The 24,727-nt window shown below is 36.4% G+C and overlaps 1 protein-coding gene across 3 annotated transcripts in view; it reads left to right on the top strand.

Annotated features, from left to right (window-relative positions):
• Nucleotides 1–1,102: 1,102 nt before the first annotated feature.
• JMJD1C (jumonji domain containing 1C) overlaps nt 1,103–24,727 on the top strand; it is a 242,047-nt gene continuing 218,422 nt past the window's right edge. The window contains exon 1 of one of the 3 annotated variants that reach the window (XM_037062686.1): nt 1,103–1,589. In XM_037062686.1, coding sequence (XP_036918581.1) covers nt 1,422–1,589 — 168 coding nt within the window. In that variant the 5' untranslated portion in view covers nt 1,103–1,421. The remainder of the gene's footprint in view (nt 1,590–24,727) is intronic. The other 2 variants (XM_037062682.1, XM_037062681.1) reach the window with 2 other exon arrangements.

Genomic DNA, 24,727 nt, shown 5'->3' on the forward strand with positions numbered 1-24,727 from the left:
TAGGAAAATGGAATCTAAGAAACCAAAATTTATAATGTTTTTCATTGTGCTAGATTTTTGTAGTTGGTTGTAATCATTTAGTGGCCCTGCAAATAACTGGGATTTTAAAAGCTACCCTTTAAAAACACTAGAAACTATATCTGAAATAGAAATTTATAAGGTTTGGTTTGCAGGGATTACAGGGTTGGATCAATGAAGGCGTAATCGTTCCAAGTTTGAGATCGGTATGTATATGGGTTACAGAGTCTTGTTGCGATTGGATGGGAAGTAAACGTAATTACTTTTTCTGAACTGTGATTGGCCAAAGTCCTCTTTAAGGCACAGTTTTTCCAACAACTGAATCCAGAGACTCTCCTGTTTTTATCATCTGATTAGTGAGTTTGAGGTATGTACTAGTACTGCACTAAAAGTACCCAAATCGGTCAAGTGATAGTTTGTGAATTTTAAGAATATTGACAAAAGCTCTTAAGCGGCGTTAGGCGTTCTTACAACAAAGCAGTAGTCACGTGTAAATCTCTGCATTGCTCAAACACCTAACTAGCCACAAATGAGAAGAAGGATAGGATGACAGTGGATGAAGACAGTGTTTTCTTCATTTTCATTTAAAGTCGTGGACTGTTCTGCAGTGACTGAGTCTGTGGGCTTAGGTTTCAATGGAAAGTGGTGCTCTGCTTTGCCGCTGGCACTACAGGATTGTTAATACAGGCAAAATTCAGCTACCCTCATATGGCAGGCACCTTGTGTTCTACAACACATTGATTTGTAGATGGGGTGTTTAATTTGGAGTTTATTTTATGACCCAGACTGGAAACCAGCGCGGCACTTTCGCCTCGCACTTCTAAAGGAGTGAAGAGTGGGAAGATAGACATCAAACGCTCTTGATGCTGTTCCGGGAGGAGAGCATTCCCTTCTCCTGCTTCTCTCTTTACTTCTTAGTCTGGCTGGTCCCGCAGGGTTGCCGCAGTGTGGGCACTACTTTGCGTCTGCGGTGGTTCCTGGGACCCTCTTCCCCGCCCGCGCCGGCGGAAGGAGACGCGCAGTCCTCTCGCATCATTGCTGGTAGACGGGGAGGCGGAGTAGTACTGGCCGGGCGCTGCGGTGGTCGAGGCTGCCTCGGGTTTCCGACGGCTGTGTGGGGATTGATGTCAGGTTTTTGTGTGTGGGGGGGAGTGTGTGTGTGTGTGTCTGTGTGTGAAGCTGAAGCCAGAGGATGCGAGATGGAAAGTCCAGCAGAGTGTTGAGTACGGGGCCGAGGTCGCTGTGCCCTTCTGGGAAGAGCGTCCAGTGTGCCCCAACTCCGAGCTAGCGGGGCTGCCACTGTCCTCCGGTCCGCTCGCCACAGCATGGGCGGACGGTAGGAGTGGGGTTTCCTTGGTTCCCTAGCTGTGGGTAAGGCAACGGCCACTTAGGCAGTGTCTGCTATGGCGGTAGAGACGCGGCCGGAGCTGGTGGGGAAGCGGTTTCTGTGCGTGGCAGCCGGCGAAGAGACGCAGCTGAAGAGCGGGGAGAGTGGACGCAGCTGGCGGGGCTGGCGAGCGGGGGTCATCAGAGCTGTGTCACATAGGGACTGCCGCAACCTGGACCTGGCGGTAAGAGACCTGCACCCCTCATTCTCGCAGCCCACTCCTGCACCCCCACTTTCTCGCAGCCATACCTTGAGGGGTTTAGCTCTGGCACCTTGCTCAGCCCAGCCAACCGGCGGTCACGCCCCTCCTAGGAGCTCAGGGCGGATTTGCCCACATCCCCTGATGGGGTCGCCGCCTCCTTGCGAGTGGCTCTCCGGGCGGACCGGTGAGGGAGCGGGGCTCCCCAGCGTCCGCCCCGCCCCCGTTCGGTTCCTGGGCCGCTGTCCGGGGGTGGTTGGTCTCGACTTCCCTCATCTCCGGAGACCTTTTCGGAAGGCGGGTCTGCAGGAGCAGCCCTGTGCTGACAGGTTGGGGAGGGGGCGGGCCGTCCGGACCCTCGTGGCTGTGTGGGGCCAGCTTCACCGTCATCTCTCTTCTCGCAAAAGTCTTAGTGCAGAGGTTGGAGACTTGAAACTTACCCGGACCGTTGCTTAACGGGAGGGAGAGAGGGAAAGAGATCTCTGTTTTCCAGTCAGTTCTGGGATTAGAGTGTGTGTTTGAAGCCAAAGGCTGTGGCACGGTACCCAGATTCCACCTCTTGCCTCAGTAGATGCTTGGATTTCTAACCGGAAACAATGAAAATGAAAATTTTTGATTTGAGGGCCATAAAAATTAACCTTCCCCTCTTTCCCTGCCACCTTCCTATCAGTCCCTCCTTTCTTCCCACCTTTCCTTACTCCCTCACTCCCTGTTTTTTCCATAGGGTTGTGTTTGGTTTTTGTTGTTGTTGTTGTTAGAAGCGAATATTGCTTTTAAAATCATCTGTTCCGGGGTTTTATATGAAGCAAAAAACATTGTAAATTAAAATATTAAATGCCCAGCTGAACCTTTGTCTCTTTTTTCTTTTCCTTGCATCTGACACTGCCAGTAGTTTCTGTCAGTAGTGTGGGAATGTGTGAGATTTTGAGATGGGATATGCTCTGTCAGTGTTACAAAGCTCATTTTCACGGGGGGGGGGCAGGTTGGAGATAAGAGGGGAGAGTAGAGGCAAGACATTCATAAGCTTCCTAAGGTTGGTTTAGGAACACATGATCCATGAAATTTATTACTAAGTGCCCTAGGGCATTTAATTTTCACAGAAAATTTCAAACTTGAGAATTTTTTTTCTTTTTATATAAGGGTATATGCAAGATCACAATTCCAAAATCACTTTAGTATCTGTCTGTATATGTACGCACCTGTTTTAATATTTCTGTGGGAGTTTCTGTAAACCCGTTTCATGACTATGGTTGTGATATATGGTGTCATATGGCATATATTAATGTTGATTTGATGTTGCAAAATGTTTGTTTTGCTTATAGGTATTTCAAATATGAAATAAGCAGAGTAAAGGTCATTTAAAAGTTTTCATTGTTTATTTTCATTGAAATGAAAAAAATCTTCCTTGAAATTTGATCATGATTATTCTACAATTCTGGGAATTCAGTAACTTACTTTTTGTTTCTGTAGAAGGCATGTTGTGGATTTCTCCTTTTACTCTGATAGTAAATTGGCTTGGCTTTTTTTTTTAAATTTTTTATTTTTAAAAACACCTTTTCTTTCTTTTTTTTTTTAAAGATTTTATTTATTTATGTATCTTTAGAGGGGAAAGGAGAGAGGGAGAGAAACATCAATATATGGTTGCCTTTTGTGCATCCCCTGCTGGGAGTTGGCCTGCAGGGAACCAGCCGGCAACCCAGGCATGTGCCCTGACTGGGAATCGAACCGTGGTCCTCTGGTTCACAGGCCTGTGCTCAATCCACCGAGCCACACCAGCCAGGGCTTGGCTTGGCTTGGCTTTTATATAGAAGCTAGTTATACTGTAGTTGAGCATATTAATATTATTTCAATACAAACACGGAATGCTGTTTTGTGTTTTTTACAATATTTTATATTAGACACATGAAAATTAGGAAATATAATTTTAAATTATGCATGCTATTGGTAACAGTCAAGATAACAAAGTTAAATATGGATATATTAAAAATTGCTTTCTTACATGGATATTTACATGATGTAAAGAGAGGGGTTTACAAATACCATATTTGTAAAAGACAAGCTATTAGGCTGAGTTTTTAAAAGTGAAAAGAATATGTGGGTGATGGGGATTGACTGAAGAGAACAAGAAGTTTCCTCAGAGTTGTTTACATACGTCAAAACTTACTGAACTGTACACTTAATATGTGTGCATTCACGATATGGAAATATTACCTCAGAATGCATTTTGAATCATAATTATGTGAACCTTTGACAGTCCTTTATTTAACAGTCTTTATTTGAAAATTTTATTATTATAGTATAATCTGAGTTTTTTTTAACCTAGATCCTATAGTGTTAGAATTACTCCCAGACTTTCTTACATTCATGTTTTGTTTACATTTATATATCCTAAATTAATGAAATTTAAAACAGTTTAGCATGAGCATGTTTATTAGAAATCTTGGCTGCATGTATGTATGGCACTTGTTTGGGAGAGTAACTATCAAAACTGGAATTGTTTTTCCTTTTCTAGCTTTTAAAAGTAGTCCACATTATTTGGCTCATGGCCCTCTTCCTACTTAAAAGCTAGCACCATTGTTTATTTCTAACCATTTTTCTCTACTCTCTTCCTTCCCCTTCACTTTTAAATGCCCTCATGATCATATTGAGCCCACCCAGATAATCCAGAACAATCTCCCCGTCTGCTAATTGACAAACTTAATTCCATATGAACCTTAATTCAATCCTTTGCTGTATGATGTCACATAGTTACAGGTTTCATGTATAAGGACACGAGCATCTTTGGGATGGCATTATTCAGCCTACCACATCACCACAGCAAAACTATTCTTTTCCAGTAAGGCCATATATGATTTGGTATAAATAAGTTAAGGTTGAAATTTATTGTATTTTTTTCATGCTAGCAGTTGCAGTGATATCATTATCAGATCTTTTAAGTAAATGAGGCTAATGTAGAATTTTTTTATTAACTAGTCTTGTATCATTTCAACTATTTTGTTTGTTACTTTCAAAAAATGGCTTGAAAACCTTCTGGGTTATCTATTGGCATTACATTAATCAACAAAAGAATTTATCTGAAGCCTCTTTATTCAGGAGGACCAAGTTGTTGAAAAATTGAAATACCTAAAGTATATTTCAGACCTCAGCATGTCGAATTCTTTTTCTAGCCCCATTACTCAGGGAGGTTTTTGGCTTGGTGTACATATTAAACATTATTACTGCCTTACATTTTGAGGAATTTTTCTGGAATATTACTAGTATTATGGGAGAAAAGCTAGAAATGGAGAAGTACTATTGTACAATACTGAATAATACTACTAATTAAAAAGGAAAAATTGATTTACTTACTTTTTTTAAAACTTACCTTCCATAACCTGGCAGCCATTTATTATCCGTATAGATTCACCCACTCATCTTCCCTGATTCTTAAGGTGTTTACAGCATTGTTTCAAGTTTACCTTTTCTAAAAAGTCTGTATTTTTAAAACATGTGTCAGGTTTGTTTTTTTAAATATCGCAAAGCAGTAAAAACTTGTATTGTGTTTTATAAACCAAACATAAATTTGCTTATGTATTGGAGCAATTTTCTTTTTTAAAAAAATTTATTGACTTCTTTTTCTTTTCTCTTAAATTTTTTTCATTGATTTGAGAGAGAGCGAAACATCAATTTGTTGTTCCACCTATTTATGCACTCATTGGCTGATTCTTGTATGTGCCCTAACTGGGGATCAGAATCTGCAACCTTGGCATATCAGGACCATGTTCTAACCAACTGAGCTACTGACAAGGGCTGGGGAATTTTCATATGGTCATTTAGTGAGGAGACCCTAACCGTGGAATGCAGATCTTAAAACTGTTCTAAACTATATATCTGATAAAAGTTATTTTTCGGATCTTGTATTTTAGGCATAAATAAAATATTTATGTTTAGGAAATGTAAAAATTGATTTATGGTTGACTTGTTTATAAAGAAATCCATTTTCTTTTTTAGTTCCTATACATTTCGGCTCAGCTATCTCATTTAAGTTTCATAGTGAGTTGGTAACATTTGACTGCCTTAGAAATTTTGTTAGGATAATTTTTGAGGTAACTCTGAAATTTATAATATGGTAAATTGATAATGCCATATTGATAATGCTGGTTTATTCACAAAATGTTCAATGAATGAATGAATGATTTTTATTTTATTGCTCAGTTTGACCTAGACAAGTAAATGTAGGGAAAATTGGTTTAGCTGGCAGATAGAAAGACTTTTGTCTGACTTAAATACATACACTATTTTTCACCCTCTCTTAAATCAATTGTTGTTATTAGTCTTAAAGACTTAGGTGTAAGAAAATGGAGTACATAAATTGTAACTATAGCACATAATTTGTGCAGTTGTAACTACCTGGTTTTAAATAAAGGTGATCCCCCAGTAAATGGTGTTAATGACATGTTTTTGTAAAATTAAAGGTGAGGAGGTATTTTTCCCCCTTTTGACTTGTCATACTTACATTTTACCATGAGACTTATTTTCTTAACTTCATATAGGGGTATAATATTTTAAAGTAAAAGTGACTAGGTATATCAATGTATTTGAAAGATATAGGCTGTTTCTGAATATTTCCCTATGCTTATAGACTTAATACATTATTTTTTGACAATTTCAAGTTATATAAAGAATGTGTGTTCAACATTCAAACTCATTTTCTTTCCTCTTTCTATATTTAGTAAAGTACCTCTAAAAGATGTTTCTTAAATGTTCATTGAATGGTAAATTAATGAATGAATTTTAAAAATTTCTTGAATACTAAAATCTGTACTAACCATTTCAGTTATTTGCTACTATTTCCTCTTAATTTTGAATCTGTTTTTGTTCTGTAGCATTGTGCACCTTAGTGCTTGCTCCCCGAATATCTTTTTTCCATGGAGTGCTTTGACTAGAGGGTAGAGCAGTCCTCCACAAAGCCAAATAAGAAAGATAACTCTAGTGGCATCAGTGGATGAGTGCATACCTTAAATATTATAGTTCCAATCAGAATGAAGCAAGCCAAGGATAGTATAGTGTGGGTATGAGTGTGGGATTGCTACAGCTGTTTTCCTGCTTTAAGGTAGAACAGTTTGTGGGCAAAGCTGACATGGAGTTGAAAGCCAACAGAAAAAAATGTGACTGATCATACTGTTTTCTGAGGTCTAAATACCACTATTGGGTTTTTTACTTACAAACGTTTTCATTATGGAAGAATTAATGAATTTTTGTGGTTTTGTTGGTTTTTCCTTTTTTAAAAAGTATTTTATTTGTTTATTGTTAGAGTAGAAATGAGGGAAGAAAAAAGGGAAGAGAAACATTGATTGGGTTGCCTCTCACAAGCCCCCAACCTGGGACCTGGCCGCAACCCGGGTATATGCCCTGCCTAGAAACTGAACCAGCAACCTTAAGGTCTGCGGAGGACCTATTGGTGTGCAGGACAATGCCCAATCTGCTGGGCTATACCAGTCAGGTCTGGTTTTTCTTTGATTTGGACCCACAAATATGTTAGCTGACACACATGGTAATACTTCATTTCAGTTTTTTGAAAGAATATGAAAGGTATTTTGTTCATACTCTTGCCTTGTATGTTGTTTGATGTTAAGACACTAGACTTTTGTCTTACCAACTTTGAATAACTTAAGTGATGATTTTAAGCAAGGGTGATATATTCTGCTTTACTGTGTGAAGGTGTATCCCAAAGCCTTGAAGAATTATTTTAATGTATATAAAACATTAATATTTGGCTTTCTAAATTAAAAATAAATAACTTGAACTTTTGTGGTAGAAACTGTGCTATATTTTAAAACTTTTAGGAAAGAGGTGTATCATTAATATTTTAGAAATTAACAAGAAATGGCAGCCTTTACTTTTTTAAGTGATACGCCATAAATATTGTATGTTTCTACTTTATGTCAGTGTTAGCCAGATAAATAGCTATAGGTACACTATTCCTTATCTGCAGTTCTGGTGCCATCTAGAAAACCTGACTGACTGAACTCTTTTTTTAAAATAAAAGCTAATATGAATAGAATATTTTTGTTTTGTAAGAGAAATATTAATGTACTTAATTTTAGGGTGTATATAACCTTAACAGGTTTATATACAATATCTGCATTTTTACATACAATATACATACTATATATATATACTATATTACTATACTCAACCACCATAATATATGCTTTGTTCAACTTTATAACATCTAACAGATTTGAACTCCAGAACACTTCTAGTTGAAAGGATTTGAGATGATTTTTTTTTAAAAAAACTAATACTGATGGTTTTTAATGTTAGTGATTTAGTGGTAGCAAATATTGCTAATTTCATTTGTTTTAAGATTAGACAGATTACATTTCTGTTTCATGTTTATATAAATTTTTTTTCATTGTCGATTTTTTAAAAGATTTTATTTGTATTTATTTTTAGAGGAGAAAGTGGGGGAGAGAGGGAGACACACAGCAAAGCTTCTTGTGCACCTGCTACTGGGGACCCAGCCTGCAACCCAGGCATGTGCCCCGACGGGGAATTGAACCAGCAACCCTTTGGTTTGTAGCCAGCACCCAATCAATTGAGTCACAGCAACCAGGACTCATTGTGGATTTTTAACAAACATGTTTTACACAATGTACCTTTGTTTTAAGGTAGTTGATTACTAAAAATTGAAATGTTTCAAAGTACCAAAACATTCCCTGAAATTATTTAATTGAACAAAATCTTTTTCGTGTAGAATTTATATTTTAGCTATTTTATAAAATTATGCTAGTAATAAACTCCATGAAAACATTAATTTTAATTTTATAATATAGAACCTATTGATTTCATTTTAAAATACACAATTATTAGAAAGCAGCTTAGTATACATTACTGGTTGTTTTACCATGGTCTAGTCCAGTTTCCTGGACTCTACCATTTGGAATTATGAGTCATATTAAGGATCTTGTTACTGAATTTGAGCATGATAGATTCTTTAAACTATAATTATAAACCTATTAGTGTATTTAATAAAAAGTATGAATATAATGAAATATGTCTTTTGAAGTTTGTTGAGTAGTATATTCCTTTGGATTTAAATTTTGGATTACACATTTTTTAATAGATTGCAAAATTCAGTTACAGTATGTCATCTATATTTGTTGAAATCAGCCCAACAAAATTATTCTTAGTAGAGTGTCTTTTGAAATTAGTTTGAGTAAATAGTAATTGTGTATAAGTATATATAAATACATGTAGTTGATCACTTAAAAGACCTTAGATTTCAGTGAAATATTTCTCAAAAATACTTTTAACATTTCACTTGATTTATAATTTTTTGAGCCTTAGTTTTCTCATTTATCAGATCATTGAATGGAATTGATCTAGATCCTGTTTTTCTTATTATGCAGTTGTGGAATTGTGATGTTAATAGTTTTTACCTGAAATGTTTTAGAATAAAGTGTTTATTAAGCAAAAATAAATTTCACATCTGCCCTGAAAACTCTTAATTCTGACTTAATGAAACTTTTCATTATGACATACCTATTGTTATATTACAAGGACCACAGTTCTGTGTAAATAACGTGATTTCTGTTTAGAGTTTCTTTGGATGATCAAGATACATTCATGGGATTTGGATTTTTATCATTAGACTAATTGAGGTAGAAAAAGAAACATGACTACAAAATTGGGCATTGAAATAATTCAAGATCTATTCTTCATGGTTTAATTTTTTGGTGAAAATGCCCAATAGTTTAAATTAATCAAAAGAAGTAAGATACTGCTTCTTCCTTTCCTGGCTATAGTTCCTCCAGCCTTCTTAGTATTGAAGATGCAGTCCCTTGCCTAGTGTGTCTTGTATTTCTACGTTGCTATTCCCTTTGGAGAATATACTTACTCTGCTTTGCATCATTACTCACAAATCTGCAGCTTGAGCATTGACCTTAATTTGAATCCTAAAGACAACTGTTATCTTTACATGAATATCCTACATTTGTGTCTGAAGTGTAATTTATTGTCTTCATGTGAAACCAGCTTCCCTTGTGAGACTTATCTTGAAGTCTCATCCAGATATGAAAACAACTTCATCCTTTACCTCTTCATCACTTGGAATGTAAGTACTTAACTGAATCCTGCAAATTCCTTTCTTTTAAAAAAGAATTTATTCAGGAATTCATTTTTATTTTTTCCTTTTTTATTGAATTTATTGAGGTGACACCGATTAACAAAATTATACATCTTGTCGGTGCACAGTTCCACAACACATCTTCGGTACACTGCATTATACACTCACCACCCTAAGTCAAGTCTCTGTCCATCACCATTTATCCTTCCAATACCTTATCCCACCCACTGCCCCACAGCAGCTCTCAGCCTGCAAATTTCTTCAAATTGCAATCTTCTCTCCACACCCTCTCCAGCCTTCCCACTCCCCAGTTTGTACCACCGCTCTTTTCAGACCCTCATTGCTCCCAGCATGTATTTAGTGATAGTTTTATTTTCAAGTTTCTTCCTTGTCCCAGTTACTCATCTTGAGTTTTCCTTTAGCTCATTTGAGTAGTTTTTCCTTTGCTTATTTGATTAAGTCCAAACTCCAATTCTCTAGTGTTTAGTATCCCCAATCTTGTTCCCATTTTTTGAAATTTAAAATTTACTATTCATCTGTTAAAGTGTTGTGGTGTTCAGCAAATCTATTGTAATTTAAAAAATATTACAACCCAATGTTTGTGAAGTAATGAAATGCATTTTGTTTCCTTTTAAATTTCATTTACTCATAAAAAGTTTCTGATGTTAAACTGATGTTAGATACATTCTCTTTTGTTAAAAATGATTTTACTTGGTGTTGCACGAACTGAGTCAAGTGAGAAGACATTCTTGTTGGATCAGATATATTAAATATGCATTTGTGTTTGTGAAAAAAAACTTAGTGTTTTACAAAGTGTTCATGAATCTAGAAATCTTCCTTTTCTTTGATTTTAAGATATACATTTTCCACATTTTAATGTTTCTGAAATTAAGGCATAGTTTACATATATTATAACTTGTTTAACACTCAGCAGAATATCAAGTGGCATATAGTGGTAGTGATCTTCCTGCAAAGTGAATGACCTTAGTCATGTAGTACTGTTCAGTCTTAGTATTCCTTTGAACTCTTAAAAATTATTGAGGGTCCTAGGGCTTTTCTTTTTGTGGGTTATATCTATTGATCTTTACTGTACTAAAAATTAAAATGGAGAAGTTAGAATGTAACAAGCACACATTCAGTTACCTGTCAGAGCAGTGCTATGGTACTACCTGTACCTTATAGCAAACTGCTTTGCGCATAGATGAGAGAATAAGAGTAAAAAGGGCAAATAAAGTTTTAGTATTATGAAAAGTTTTTACTTTACTAACCCTTTGAATGGGTTCAGTTACCTATGAAAACCTATGGTGAAAGTATCATCTAATTATCTCCTTAGCTGGGATTTTACATTGGTATCATGGCAGGTGTTTAAATTTTAAATTGAATTTACTTTCTTCATTATTCCAGGTGAATTCTAATATTTGTTATATTAGTATGAAAATTATGTATTGTAAATGTAGATTTTCTGTCACATGCTAGAGAATGTAGAAACAGAAAATGCAGTAGAAACTAGGCATTCGTAGAATTGATTTTAGAATTTTCCAAAGCCAGATGTCTGTGATTCATTCATGTCTTGTGAAAGATTGTCACTTAGGGGCTGAAGAATCTCATCTGTCTGTCAAAATTATAAGTTGAAGATTCAGAAAATATCTTTAGGTTCAGAGGAATGTCAAAGTAAGCAGTATGTTAGTATATAGATAAAGTTATTCATTGCCATCCAGTGTAAAATGGCTTTGTATATTTAATATAAGATTTATTTCCTCCCTCAATTGTTATTCCTTAGGTTGAGTGTTAGTATCAAGGCAATAAAGTAAGATATATAAACTGTGAAACAATTTAAAATTGGTAAACTGTGCCAGTGTGCTGAATAGCACCTTGCTTTTATTTTCATCTTTTTCTTCAAAACCACATTAATTAAACTATGTAGATCACTCCTGATCAAGATGGGGGCATAGATAAACATGGGTTTCCTCCTCACACAACCATATGAAAAGTACAACTAAACTATAGAACAACAACCACTCAGAACCATCAGAAATTGAGTTGAATGGAAGTCAGACAACTATGGAATTAAAAAAAACTATATCCCTCTAAACTGGTAGGAGGTGAAGAAATACAGACTGGGCTACTCCCACTGCCACATGTGGTGGATAAAAATTTTGGAGGGATATTTCAGGAGTGAGGAGTATCAGCTCCAAGCTAGGCCTCCCAGTCTAGGGGTCCAGTGCCAGGAGGGTAAGTCCACATACTGGCCACAAAAACTATCAGGGACTGAGTCGGTAGAAGAAACTTCTGGAGTCCCAAGCAGTTTCTCGTAAAGAACCCACACACTGACTTACTCAGACTCATTCCATCTGAGCTCCAACACTGGGGTAGCAGCTTGAAGGCACCAGTGGCTTACAGGGAGGAACTAGTCTACAGGAGGGTATCTAGTCTCAAGGTGGGACCTGGGGAGCAGTTTTCTCCCAGACAGAAAGGTAGGCAGAGGCCATTGTTCCTTTTATGAACCCTTCTTCCACAGAGCCCCAAGCAAGTGCCATATATGAGACTCTATCAACCTGGCTAATGCTGTTTGCCATGCCCTGGAGATCCCCTGAGGCTCTGCCCTACCCGATTTACAGTCCCACTGAAGCTGTTAATAGTGGCTTTTCCATATGAATGGCTAGTCTTACATCATACTTCACAACTTCCTAAATCCTATCAGTCAAGCAACAGCCGTCATCAGGGAGTCCACAGCCCCCATACCTCTTGCTAAGTGGCCCCAGGCCCAGCACTAGCAGCAGCCAGCCTAGGTTCACAGCTTGGCTTTGCCTGGGAACCTCCAAGCCCAGCACAAGTAGCAGGCATCTCCAGATTGTTTTGTAGCTCATGCAGGGTGGCATGACCAGACAAGTGAATGACCAGAGGGGTATAGGAGGAAAAGAAGAAACCTGAGGGTACTGAATTCTCATCTTCAACCTCTTCAATTAGAGCAGCTTTAATTTTATTATTAGTTTCATTTTATAATAATTTCTCAGGTCAAAAAAAAGTTACGTAGTTCTGTTTTTCAGGGAGAAGGGAGTATGCCAGTGTTAAAGAGAAACTTTTACTGACAGAAAATTTTGAATCGGATAGCAGATACAGGGAGAATTACATAACATTCAACTGTTGTTAAAGACAATGAATGTTATTATAGCAAATGGATAACTCTTGCTCAGTAATTAAAGATCAAAGTTATAATTACAAAATGACACATAATGAGGATATTCCTGGAAGAGATTAAACTGATGTGATCCAAGTATATAATTTTTTAATGATGGGTGGGAACCTACAGGAGAAAATCCTAATGTGTCTGACTAAAGTCAGTGATTCTCAGATTTTTGTCTTGCATTCATTGCAGTCTTCCAATGGATAGGGGTTAAGCTTTTATATTCATGAAAATCTTGGAGGGAGTTCCTTACTTAAAGTGTTATTTTCTTTACCTCATAACTAGGTATTTTGATCTTGAGCATGAGGTGGAGGACCAAAAATTTCCATTTCACTAAAAAGTATTTATTAGTTTCTAAAGCAACGTAAAATGCTGTATCCAGAATAATTTCAGTTTCATTGCTGCCCTCATCAGTCCAGTTTAGTCTGCCAGTCTAAGTAACCATTTTTATTAATTCAATTATTTTTCTTGCGTTTCTTTGCAAATATATGGGCAAGTGTAGATAGTCTCATTTCTCCCATTCATATGTGATCAATTTGAGCATCACTAAAAGGAAAACAACCACACATTATGAATCTCCTTATAAGATATAGTAGGAAGTAGTACACAGTCTAGCCATTGAAGTATTTTCACTGAAAATTATTGAACTTGCATGTAATCAAGCTTTAATATTCAACCACTATTTGTAGGACATATGCAGGTAGAAGATCATGTTAAACCACACTATGAGGATACAGTCAGTCAGATTTACAGTGTGGGAAGTTCTAGGGTTATGACGTGATACTGTGGCCACTAGCCTTCTGTGGCAATATAAATTAATTAAAATTTAATAAGATTAAAAAATTAGCTCCTTACTTGCTCTAGCCACATTGCAAGTTCTCAGTTGCCACATATAGCTAGTGGCTATGGTTTAGGCAACTCAGATATATCATTGCAAAAAGATCTGTTGGACTCAGCTATTCTAGAGCAATCAGAAGAATAGACAAATTAACATCCAGACTAGTAGAAAGGAAAAAACTAGAATAATAAAAATTTTTAAAACACAAGAAAGGAAGAGACAAACAAAAGTTAGAAAAATGAAAGCACAGAATGATATATGTAGATATCATTTTAGCCTAAATATATGACTGAATGCTTCTCTTAAAAGGCAGGTTATCAAAGCTGAAGTAGAAAACCAACATAATACACCTATTTGCTGTTTATAACAAATCCATCTGAAATGTCAGAATACTTAAAGGTGAATGTAACGAATGGGGAAAAACATCATGAATAGGCTAATTAAAGACATAGCTATGTTAAAGTTTTAGATTTAAGGCATGAAGCTTTATTTGGGGTAAAGAGGCTGTTGTAAAAGAATTTATTCGGTGATATGTTGTTATAACTTTAAAATTATAAGCATCTATGAAATAACTTGAAACAATGCTGAGATTGATAGATTAGAAAAAATAGATACATTTATAATTAGTGTGAGAGATTACTGTAAATAACTGTTAGAACTAGCAATAAAAGATATATCAGTAATGAAAAGAAAATTTAGAATAATAAGACCATTTCATAAAATGGTTCTGTGGGTGAGATATGTTCAATAAATAGTCATTGAATAAATACTGAATAAATATTGAAATGCTTTTATTCAATAAGTATTTGAACACCTAGTATATGCCATGTAGTGTTCAAAACTTGTATGTTATACAACTTTAATCAAGTGTAACATATTGTCATGTGTAGTCTAATAATTAATTTTAAAGGTTTAATGAGTAATAACCATTGATTATTACTGTACAGGTTCACAGAAGTGAGTGATAGAGATTTGAGGGATGCACTTACTGAGGAAACAGGACATTTTGAATCCCGAAAAGTAACTGGCAATTAGAATATGTGAAGAGGAGTAAAATGGTTTTGGTAGGGAGAATAGAGTGAGAAAAAGCTCACCAGTCAGTTTAAGAGTAGGATTCCTTTGGCAAAACCATAGGAATAATATGAATATTAGGGCCTAATTGTAATATCAGAAAAAAATTGTATGTCTGGGGAGTGGTAGGGTGAAATGAATAACATAGTAATTGTCCCATTTTCAGGCTTTACAAATATTTCTGAAGGTAGATGGAAAGGTCTTGGTGCATGTACACAGTTAATTTTAGTAGCTGAGATAACAGACTAATTTTCATAAAAATTATACCTGTTTACATGTGTATCTGCAGTGTGTGGGCGACTTGGCCCGCAAGTCCCCCTGTCTGCCACTAATGAAAGTAAACACTACCAAGACATGATCTGCTTGGGGAGGAAGGTGGCCGATCCCTCAAAGGGGAAGGGCCAAGAGCCCCTTCCTCCAGGGGGTTGTAGTACACAGGAATACAGGGTGGCAAGGATCAAATAGTAGATAACATTTCAAAGAAATCTGAGGGCTTAGTCTTAGTCTGTCAGGAAAAGGGGGTTGCAGAAACTTTGGGAGACATACTCATTTCCTGCTTGAACTCTTATCATGTGAATGCAAGCACTCTTAGCAAAGCAGGTTTCACAGAACTTTTAGGAATTCTTTCTTAATGCATGATTACCCTGGGAACCCAACATTCCCAGCACAAGGCTGCACCACCCTCTGTCATTGTTTTCAGGCTTAAGTCAGGTAGAGGAGGCAGATAGCCAAAGAATTCTCAGAGACCTCTCACAGACAGACTGAGGACTCAGGCTTCATCAAAGCATGGAGCGGGGGTGCAAGGGTCCATCATCCCATTTCTCCGTAGCCCCCCAAGTCCTTCCCTGGGACCTTAGGTGATTCCCCCCTTAGGGAATCTTACCCGTCATTAGCTAACTGATCAAGCATTGGAGGCCAGTTATGGAAAAAGGAGCAGAAGTGGTGCACCTGCCAGGGAGATAAGCTTTGTCTCTTTAGTGGCTTCTGGTCCGAAGGTTGCTCACTGAGCCTTAGCTATGGGAGGTTTCAGCTCCTGAAACCAGGCAGGGTGGTCCCCAACACTGCAGTTTACAAGAGCATCAGTCTTTCTCAGACTAGCAGTATTGAATATTAGTCACAGTCTTTGCTTGATGGGCAAAAAAAGAGTACTCTCCTTTAATTTGCATTTATGCATTTTTTTAGTTTTGTGTATTTATTGGCTTTATTTGAAAAAAAATACAAGTACCGTGTTCATATTTTGGCCCATTTTGTGATTTCTTTTTCTTACTGATCTGTTGGTACTCTTTTTGTATTTAAATCTGTTCCTTTTCTTTTTTATATGTGACATGTGTTTTTCTAGTCCCTATTTTTACATGTTCATACTGCATTTCTCATGGCTTTGCTTATCATTTGTAGTATTACTAAGTTTTTCCTTTGACTTCAGAATATTATGTCTTACTTAAGAAATCCTCTCTAACTCAAAATTATTTATTTTAAAAACATTTACTCCCTTTCCCCCACTGTTTCTTGTTACATAGGTCTAGAATATTTTAATAATCATAGTTTTATAGAATTTTAATAAGACTAACCTGATTATTACTTTTCATTTTCAAAAATATATTGGACATTCTTGCATTTAGGTTTTTTAAAACTTTTTTATTTTCACCCAAGCACATGTTTATTGATTTTATAGTGAGGGGAATTGAGGGAGAGAAACAGTGATGTAAGAGAGAAACATTGATAAATTGCCTCCTGCACGCGCCCTCACCAGGTACGGAACCGTCAACCCAGGCATGCACCCTGATGGGGAATGAAACTGTTCACCCTTTGGTTTATGTGGGATGACGATCCAACCAGCTGAGCCATACCAGCCAAGGCTAAAACTTTTTATTGTGATAAAATATTCATAACAGAAAACTTAGTATTTTGAACACTTAGTGGTAGTAAGTACATTCACGTTCTTGTGCGACTATCACCAATATCCACCATCAGAATTTGTCATTCTAGAAAGAAGCTCTGTACTCAATAAATAGTAACTCTTTTTTTAATGATTTTATTTATTTATTTTTAGAGGGGAAGGGAAGGAGAGAGGGAGAGAAATATCAATGTATGGTTGCCTCTCGTGAGTCCCCTGCTGGGAAATGGCCTGCAACCCAGGCATGTGCCCTAATTGGGAATCAAACCATGATTGTGTGGTTCACAGGCCTATGCTGAATCCACTGAGCTACACTAGCCAGGGTAATAAATAGTAACTTCTCATTCCTTTTTATTCTAGCCCATGGTCACCCCTAGTTTACTTTCTGTCTCTGAACTTTCTCATATTTCATAGATGTGAAGTCATACAATGTTTGTCCTTTAGTGTCTGGCTTATTTAACGTAGTATAATGTTTTTTTAAGGTTCATCCATGTTTTATGAAGTATCATAACTTCGTTTTTACCAGTAAAGAATATTCTCCTGCATGTACATACCACTGTTGATGGACACTTGATAAGTCAGGTTCTAACATTTGCCTATGAGTAATGCTGCTATGAATACTGGTGTACTAATATATGTTCAGGTTTGTACTTTTCGATTCTCTTTGGTATATACCCAGATGTGAAATTGCTGGATGACATGGTAATTCTGTGTTTAGTATTGTGAGGAATCACCATACCGTTTTCCATAGCAGCTGCACCATTTTAAATTCCCAACAGCAGTGTACCAGAGTTTCAGTTTTTCCACATCCTACACTTGCTGTTTTCCTCAGTGTGTGTGTGTGCACGCACACGTGCTGTAAATAGCTGTCCTCCTGATGGGTGTTAATTGGTAGGTTGTGGTTTTGATGGGCATTTCCCTAATGATTGGTGATGTTGAGCATCTCATGTTATTGGCCACTCGTATATCTTTTTTTGAGAAATGTTTATTCAAGTGTTTTGCCTAATTTAAAATTAGGTTGATTTTTTTTGTTGAGTTCTTTATATATTTTGAAGATTAATCCTTTATCAAACAATCTGCAGTTATTTTCTCTCATTCTTTGGTTTGTTAGCTCCCTTATATCTTCTTGGCTCTCCAGCTTTGTGGTTTCTGAAGATTGTTTTGGCTGTTTGGGGTCTTTTGAGATTCCATATGAACTTTAGGATTGATTTTTCTGTTTCTGTAAAAAATAGCATTGGGCTTTTGATATAGATTGTATTGAATTTGTAGGTTCCTTTTAGTGTTGGTAGCCTAACAATATTATTACATTATCCAATAAATGAACACAGCATGTCTTTCCATTTATTTGTCTTTAATTTTTTCATTGTACAGTTTTTTTGCCTTTTTGATTAAGTTAATTGCTTAATATTTTATTCTTTTTGATGCTTTTCTAAGTGGAATTGTTTTCTTAATTTTATTTTCAGATTGCTCATTGTTAGTGTATAAAAATGCAACTGTTTTTTTTTTTAAAGATCCAATTTTATTTTATTTTTTTTAATATTTTATTTATTTATTTATCTTTAGAGGGGAAGGAGAGAGGGAGAGAAACATCAATGTATGGTTGCCTTTTTTTTTTGTGGGTTGCCTTTTTTTTTCCTGCTGGGAGTTGGCCTGCAGGGAACTGGCCTGCAACCCAGGCATGTGCCCTGACTGGGAATCGAACCACGATCCTCTGGTTCGCAGGCCCGTGCTCAATCCACTGAGCTACACCAGCCAGGGCCTTGCAACTGTTTTTATGATTGATTGTGTATCTTGCAACTTTGCTGAATTGGTTTATTCTAACAGTTTTTTTTCCTGAGTCTGAAAATATTAGTGTTTTCTACTTATAGGATCCTGTCAGCTGCAAACAGAAGTAATTTTTCTTTTCAATTTGGATGTTTTCTTCTTTTTTGTGTAATTTTCTATCTAGAAGTTTCAAACCATATTTTATAGAAGTGGCAAAATGAGCATCCTGTCTTGTTCTTGATATTAGAGAAAAAGCTTTCAGTCTTTTACCATTGAGTATGATGTTAGCTGTGGAATTTTTATATGACATTTATTATGCTGAGGTACTTCTCTTCGTAGTTTTTGTGTGTGTATGTGTTTTATCATGAAAAGGTGTTGAGTTTTGTCAAATATTTTTTCTGAATCTATTTCGATAATCATGTGTACCCCCACACCACCCTTCATTCTTTTAATGTGGCATATTACATTGATCTTTGTGTGCTAAGCCATCTTTTCACTCCTGGTGCAAATCCCACTTGATTCTGTGTATAATATTTTTATGTATTTAATTTAAAAAAAATTTATAGCTCCCTCTATCATTTTTCCTTCCCTCACAAATATCCCGGTATAATTTCCTTGGAATTGTACACAATTTTATACACAAATTTGGGAACAGATAACATCTCTGTTATTGAATCTTTACTTTAAATGACTTGGAATATTCCTCCAACTATTCCATTTTTTAAAACTTCTACAGTAATTTTTAAAATGTTGGTCTTGTGTTAGGTTTATTTTAGATGCTGTATATTTTCATTTTTTTAAATCCTCATCAAAGGACATGCTTATTGATTTAAAGAGAGGAGAGGAGAGGGGAGGGAGAGAGAGAGAGAGGGAGAGAAACAACGATATGAGACAAAACTTTGAGATTAGTTGCCTCTCACTAGCACCTTGATCAGGGAACAAACCCACAACCTAGGTGTGCGCCCTGATCAGGAACTGGTCCAGCACTCTTTCTGTTTATAGGATGACACACTCCAGCTGAGCCACACCAGCCAAGTATGTTTTAATTTTTAAATGTATGTGGACATACCATGAATTAATAATATGTACATAAATTACATATTTTTCCTGGTGTATATATTCAGCTTATGTAATTGTTTACTAGCTATTTTACTAATGGGCTTAACAAAGTAATAGTAGAGGTTATATATAAGAAAAATGTTAAAAAAATGAAATGATCATGTAATTAGCATCTTAAATCTTGCCTACAGTTTTCAGTAGACTGTTAAAGATTATTTTCTTCACATGCCTTTTATTTTATAATTGTAATCAGTGGAAACATAAACTTATTTTATAAAGCATTACTTTTAGGTGTTAGAGTTCATCTTTAAAATTGTAATACAAATTTCTATACGCAAAAATATAGACGAAAATACAAATGTTTTGACTTGCAGTCAAGATGGTGGCATAGGTAAACAATACTCATCCTCTTATACAACCACATCAATATTACAACTAAATTGTAGAAAACCATCACTCAGAACTGTCAGAAATTGAGTTGAATGGAAGTCTGACCACTGAAAATAAAGAAACCACACCCATCTGACTGGTAGGAGGGACAGAGACTTGGAATGGGCTGATCACACATCCACGTGTAGTGGCTAAAAATTCTGGAAAACTATCTGAGGAGCCAGGTGTGCCAGCTCCACTCGAGCCCCCACAGGCCAGGGTACCAGTGCCATGAAGGTAAGTCCATCCCCATAACATCTAACTGTGAAAACCACTGGAAAATGAGTTGGTGGAAGAAACTTCTGGAGTCCCAAGCATTCCCCTTAAAAAACCCAGACATGATTTTATTCAGACTCACTCCCTCTGAGCTCCAACACTGGGGTAGCAGCTTGAAAAATACCAGTGGCATGAAAGAGGAACTGAACTGTTTGTCATCAAGGCAAGAGCTGGGGGACAGCTTTCTCTCAGACAGAAAGGTAGACAGAGGCCATTGTCACTTTTCTGAGCCCTTCCTCCACAGAGCCAGGGTCGCCTGGGTCTCCTGGGTCGCCTGGGCGGGGGATCCTTCCTGCCTGATTCTGCTCTGCTGCTGGCTCCGCCCCTCTTACCGGTCTGGTTGAACGGTTGGTTGTTGTCGGACTTCCATATAGTTCAATTTTCTGTTCTTTGGTTGCGTCTTTGTTCTGCAAACCTTTGTTGTATTCAAACTTGGTTGTGGAAGAAGGCACAGTGTTTCCATCTATACCTCCATCTTGGTGGAAGTCCCCCTGCTTTCTTATAGTTACCTTGTGCATGGAATGTCTTTTCCCAACCTTTCACTTGAAATCTATTTTTTGTATCTTTGGATCCAAAGTGAGTCTCTTGTAGACAGCATATAGTTAGAATATGTGATATATGCCTTCTATGTCTTCTGGTTGGAGAGAGAAACTCGTTTACATTTAAAGTAATTACTGATATGAAAGGACTGTTGTCATTTTTCTGTTTGTTTTTATATGCCATATGTAGCTTTTTTTGTCCCTCAATTCTTGCATCACTGTCTTTTGTGCTTTGATTTTTTTTAGTGAAATAATTAAATTCCTCTCATTTCCTTTCATGTATATTCTATAGCTATTTCTTTGTGGTTGTCATGGGGATTACATTAAACATCCTAAATTTATAACACTCTAATTTGAATTTATACCAGCTTAACTTCTATAACATTAAAAAAATCTTTGCATCTTTATGTAGCTCCTACCCCACCCATTTTGGTGGTTGATGTCTTCAAAATTCCATTGTTATACATTGTGTATCCCAAAACATAAACTATTTTAAATTCATTAGTCTTTTAAATATAGAAAATATTTTTGTTTAAAAAACAAAATATGGAGTTACAAACCAATGGTATAGTAGTAGCTTTTAGACTAGTATTTTAAAAAGGTATATTGGTCTATTAAATGTGGAAAACAAAAAAAATGCAGTAACAAACATTGTTACAATAATACAAACTTTTGTCAGTAACTGTGCATTTACATTTATGGAGCTGTTTGTTTCTCCATTGGGCTGTGAGTTTGTCTAGGTTCCTTTCATTTTACATTGTAGTACTCCCTTGATTTGAACTTTAATAATTTATATTGAGCCCTGGCTGGCGTAGCTCAGTGGATTGAGCACGGGTCTGTGAACCAAAGGATTGAGGTTCGATTCCCGGTCAGGGCACATGCCTGGGTTGCAGGCCAGTTCCCAGCAGGGGACCCACGAGAGGCAACCATACACTCCTTCCCTTCCCCTCTAAAGATAAATAAATAAAATCTTTAAAAAATAATTTATATTGGCGTTTATTTTATGGCATGGAATTAGTTTATTTTGGGAATTACTTGAAGTCTACTCAAAAAGTGCAAATTTTGCTTTGCTGGGTAGAGTGTTCTTGTAAGAGACAGTTCAGTTGCTTGGTAGTGTTGATTGATTGTATTCTGGTGATATACATATGCATCATATCACATAAAATATGCTATTTTAACCATTTTTAAGTGATCAATTTAAAGGCATTAATTATATTCAGCATTTCTAAATTTATTTCATTACCCAAAGCAGAAACTCTGTACATGTTAGACAATAACTTCCCATTTCTCCCTGCTACCCCCCAAATCACTATTAATCTAATCTGTGTCTAGAAATTGGCCTATCCTACATACTTCATATAAGTGGAAGCATACAGTATTTGTCATTTTCTCTTTGCCTTATTTCATTTAGCATAATGTTTTTAATGTTCATGTTGTAGCAAGTAGCATAAGTTCATTCTTTTTATGGCTAAATAGTGCACACACCACATTTTCTTTATCCATTTATTTGTTGATGGATATCTGGATGTATTTCACTTCTTGCTATTCTGAATAATGCTGCAGCGGATAATGCTTTACACGTGTTTAAATTCTACCATCTTGCTAGTTTTTAATTTCCTCCTCTGTTCTTTAGTCTGTTTTATTCTTTTTTCTGTTTTCTTTTGAATTGCGTATTTGTCATGATTACATTTGTTTCCTTGTTTCTTATTAGGTATAAGTCATTGGTCATATTTTGTGATTATACTGTGTTGTTAACATACCACAAGTGTACCAAGTGAAATTTTCTTGCTTCATAATCTAAGAACCTTATAACCTCATGCAGCCCCTTCTTTAAAATAAAATCAAGCAAGAAATTTTGTTCTGTTGTCATATTTTTGTTTCTATGTACAGTATAAACCCCACAATAAATTATTATTCCTTTAAACTTGTCAATTACCTTATACAGATACTTAGTATAAAGAGTTTACCCACAAAGTTGCCATTTCCAAGGTGTTTATTCCTTTGTATAAATGCAGATTTCTATTACCATTTTTTTCTGCCTTAAGGATTTCCTTGAATATTTTTTGTAAAGGCAAGTGTATGGTGATGAATTATTTTAGCTTCTGCACATCTGTAAAACTATTTTTTAACCTTTTAAATATGTATATTTTTTCTGGATATAGAATGCTAGGCTGATGGCTGCTTTTTTTAAATATTTTAAAGATGCTGCATTACCTTCTGACTTTCTGTGTTTCAGAAAACTAACTACATTTGTTTGTACATAGCATATCTTCTCTTTCATCTCGCTACTTTAATATTTTCTCTTTACCTGGGACTTATAAGCAGTTTGGTTGTTTGATTGACTTTGTTGTCATTTCATGTTTCTTGAGATTGAGTTTAATTGAGATTCTGCAAGTTTAGTTTTTATCCAATTAGTAAAACATTTGGTCCTTAAATTTTTAAAATTGTTTTTCTCTCCTAGCATTCTCCTTTAGCAAATCTAATTATACATATATTATTTAGCTATAAGTTGTCCCACAACTCAGTGATGCTCTTTTCATTATTTTTTCAGACTTTTCCTTCTCTACACTAATTTCATATCAATTCTGTTGCTTGATTTTAAATTCCACTAATATTTTCTTTGGTAATACCTCATGTGCTTTTAGTCCATCAACTGTATTTTTCACCTTAGACATCGTTGTTGTTTTTTTTTAATATTATATTTATTTATCTTTAGAGGGGAAGGGAAAGGAGAGAAGGAGAGAAACATAAATGTATGGTTGCCCTTTGTGCATCCCCTGCTGGGAGTTGGCCTGCAGGGAACCGGCCTGCAACCCAGGCATGTGCCCTGGCTGGGAATCGAACCAAGATCCTGTGGTTCGATTGAACACCAGGCCCGTGTTCAATCCACTGAGCTACACCAGCCAGGCTAGACATTGTTGTTTTCATCTCCTGAATTTTAGTTTGTTATCTTTAAAAATATGTTCAAGGTATGTTCTTATAGTGTTTGATCTTTCAATAACGTTTTTTAAAAAGATTTTATTTATTTATCTTCAGAGGGGAAGGGAAGAAGAGAAGGAGAGAAATATCAATGTATGGTTGCCTCTCGTGAGTCCCCTGCTGGGAACCTGCCCGCAACCCAGGCATCTGCCCTGACTGGGAATTGAACCGCGATCGTGTGGGTTCGCAGGCCCGTGCTCAATCCACTGAGCTACACCAGCCAGGGCTGATCTTTCAATAACTTTTTGAACATGTGAATTATAATCATTGGCTGTTTAAATCTCCTTATCTACTAATTATTTAAAAAATCTGTCATTTGTGTCCCTTTGGGTTGTTTTGATTAAATTTTTTTTCTCATTATGGGTCATAAATCCTGCTTCTTTGGATGCCTGGTAACTTTTTTTTGAATGCCAGGCACTGTTACTATTACCTTGCCATGTACTAGATTTTTTTTGTATTCCCATAAACATTTGAGTTTATTCTGAGATGCAATCAAGTTACTTGAAAATAGTTTGATTTGGGGGGAATGTCTTGTTCTTTAAGATTTTTATGTTGCAACCAGAGCAGCTGTTAGTCTAGGGCTAATTATTTTCCATTACAAGTCCTTTTGAGCACTCTCTTGATGCCTTGTAAATTATGAGGTCAGTCACTCCTAACTGTTGAGAAGGGGAACTCATTCAGGCTCTTGCGAGCTTCGGAAATTTCGATAATTCTTTCAGGTGTTCCCCTGTTTCCCACCTTAAATTTCTTTTTTTAAAAAATTTTATTTATTTATTTTCAAGAGATGGGGAAGGGAGGGAGAAAGAGAGGGAGTGAAACATCAATGTGTGGTTGCTTCTAGCACACCCCATACTGGGGATATGGCCTGCAACTCAGGTATGTGCCCTGACTGGGAATCAAACCAGCGATGCTTTGGTTCATAGGCCTGCGCTCAATCCACTGAGCTACACGAGCCAGGGCCCCACCTTTAATTTCTTAGA

Source organism: Sturnira hondurensis, unplaced genomic scaffold (assembly GCF_014824575.4).
Source record: "Sturnira hondurensis isolate 20B ecotype Veracruz unplaced genomic scaffold, ASM1482457v3 Scaffold0014302, whole genome shotgun sequence".
Classification (NCBI taxonomy): domain Eukaryota; kingdom Metazoa; phylum Chordata; class Mammalia; order Chiroptera; family Phyllostomidae; genus Sturnira; species Sturnira hondurensis.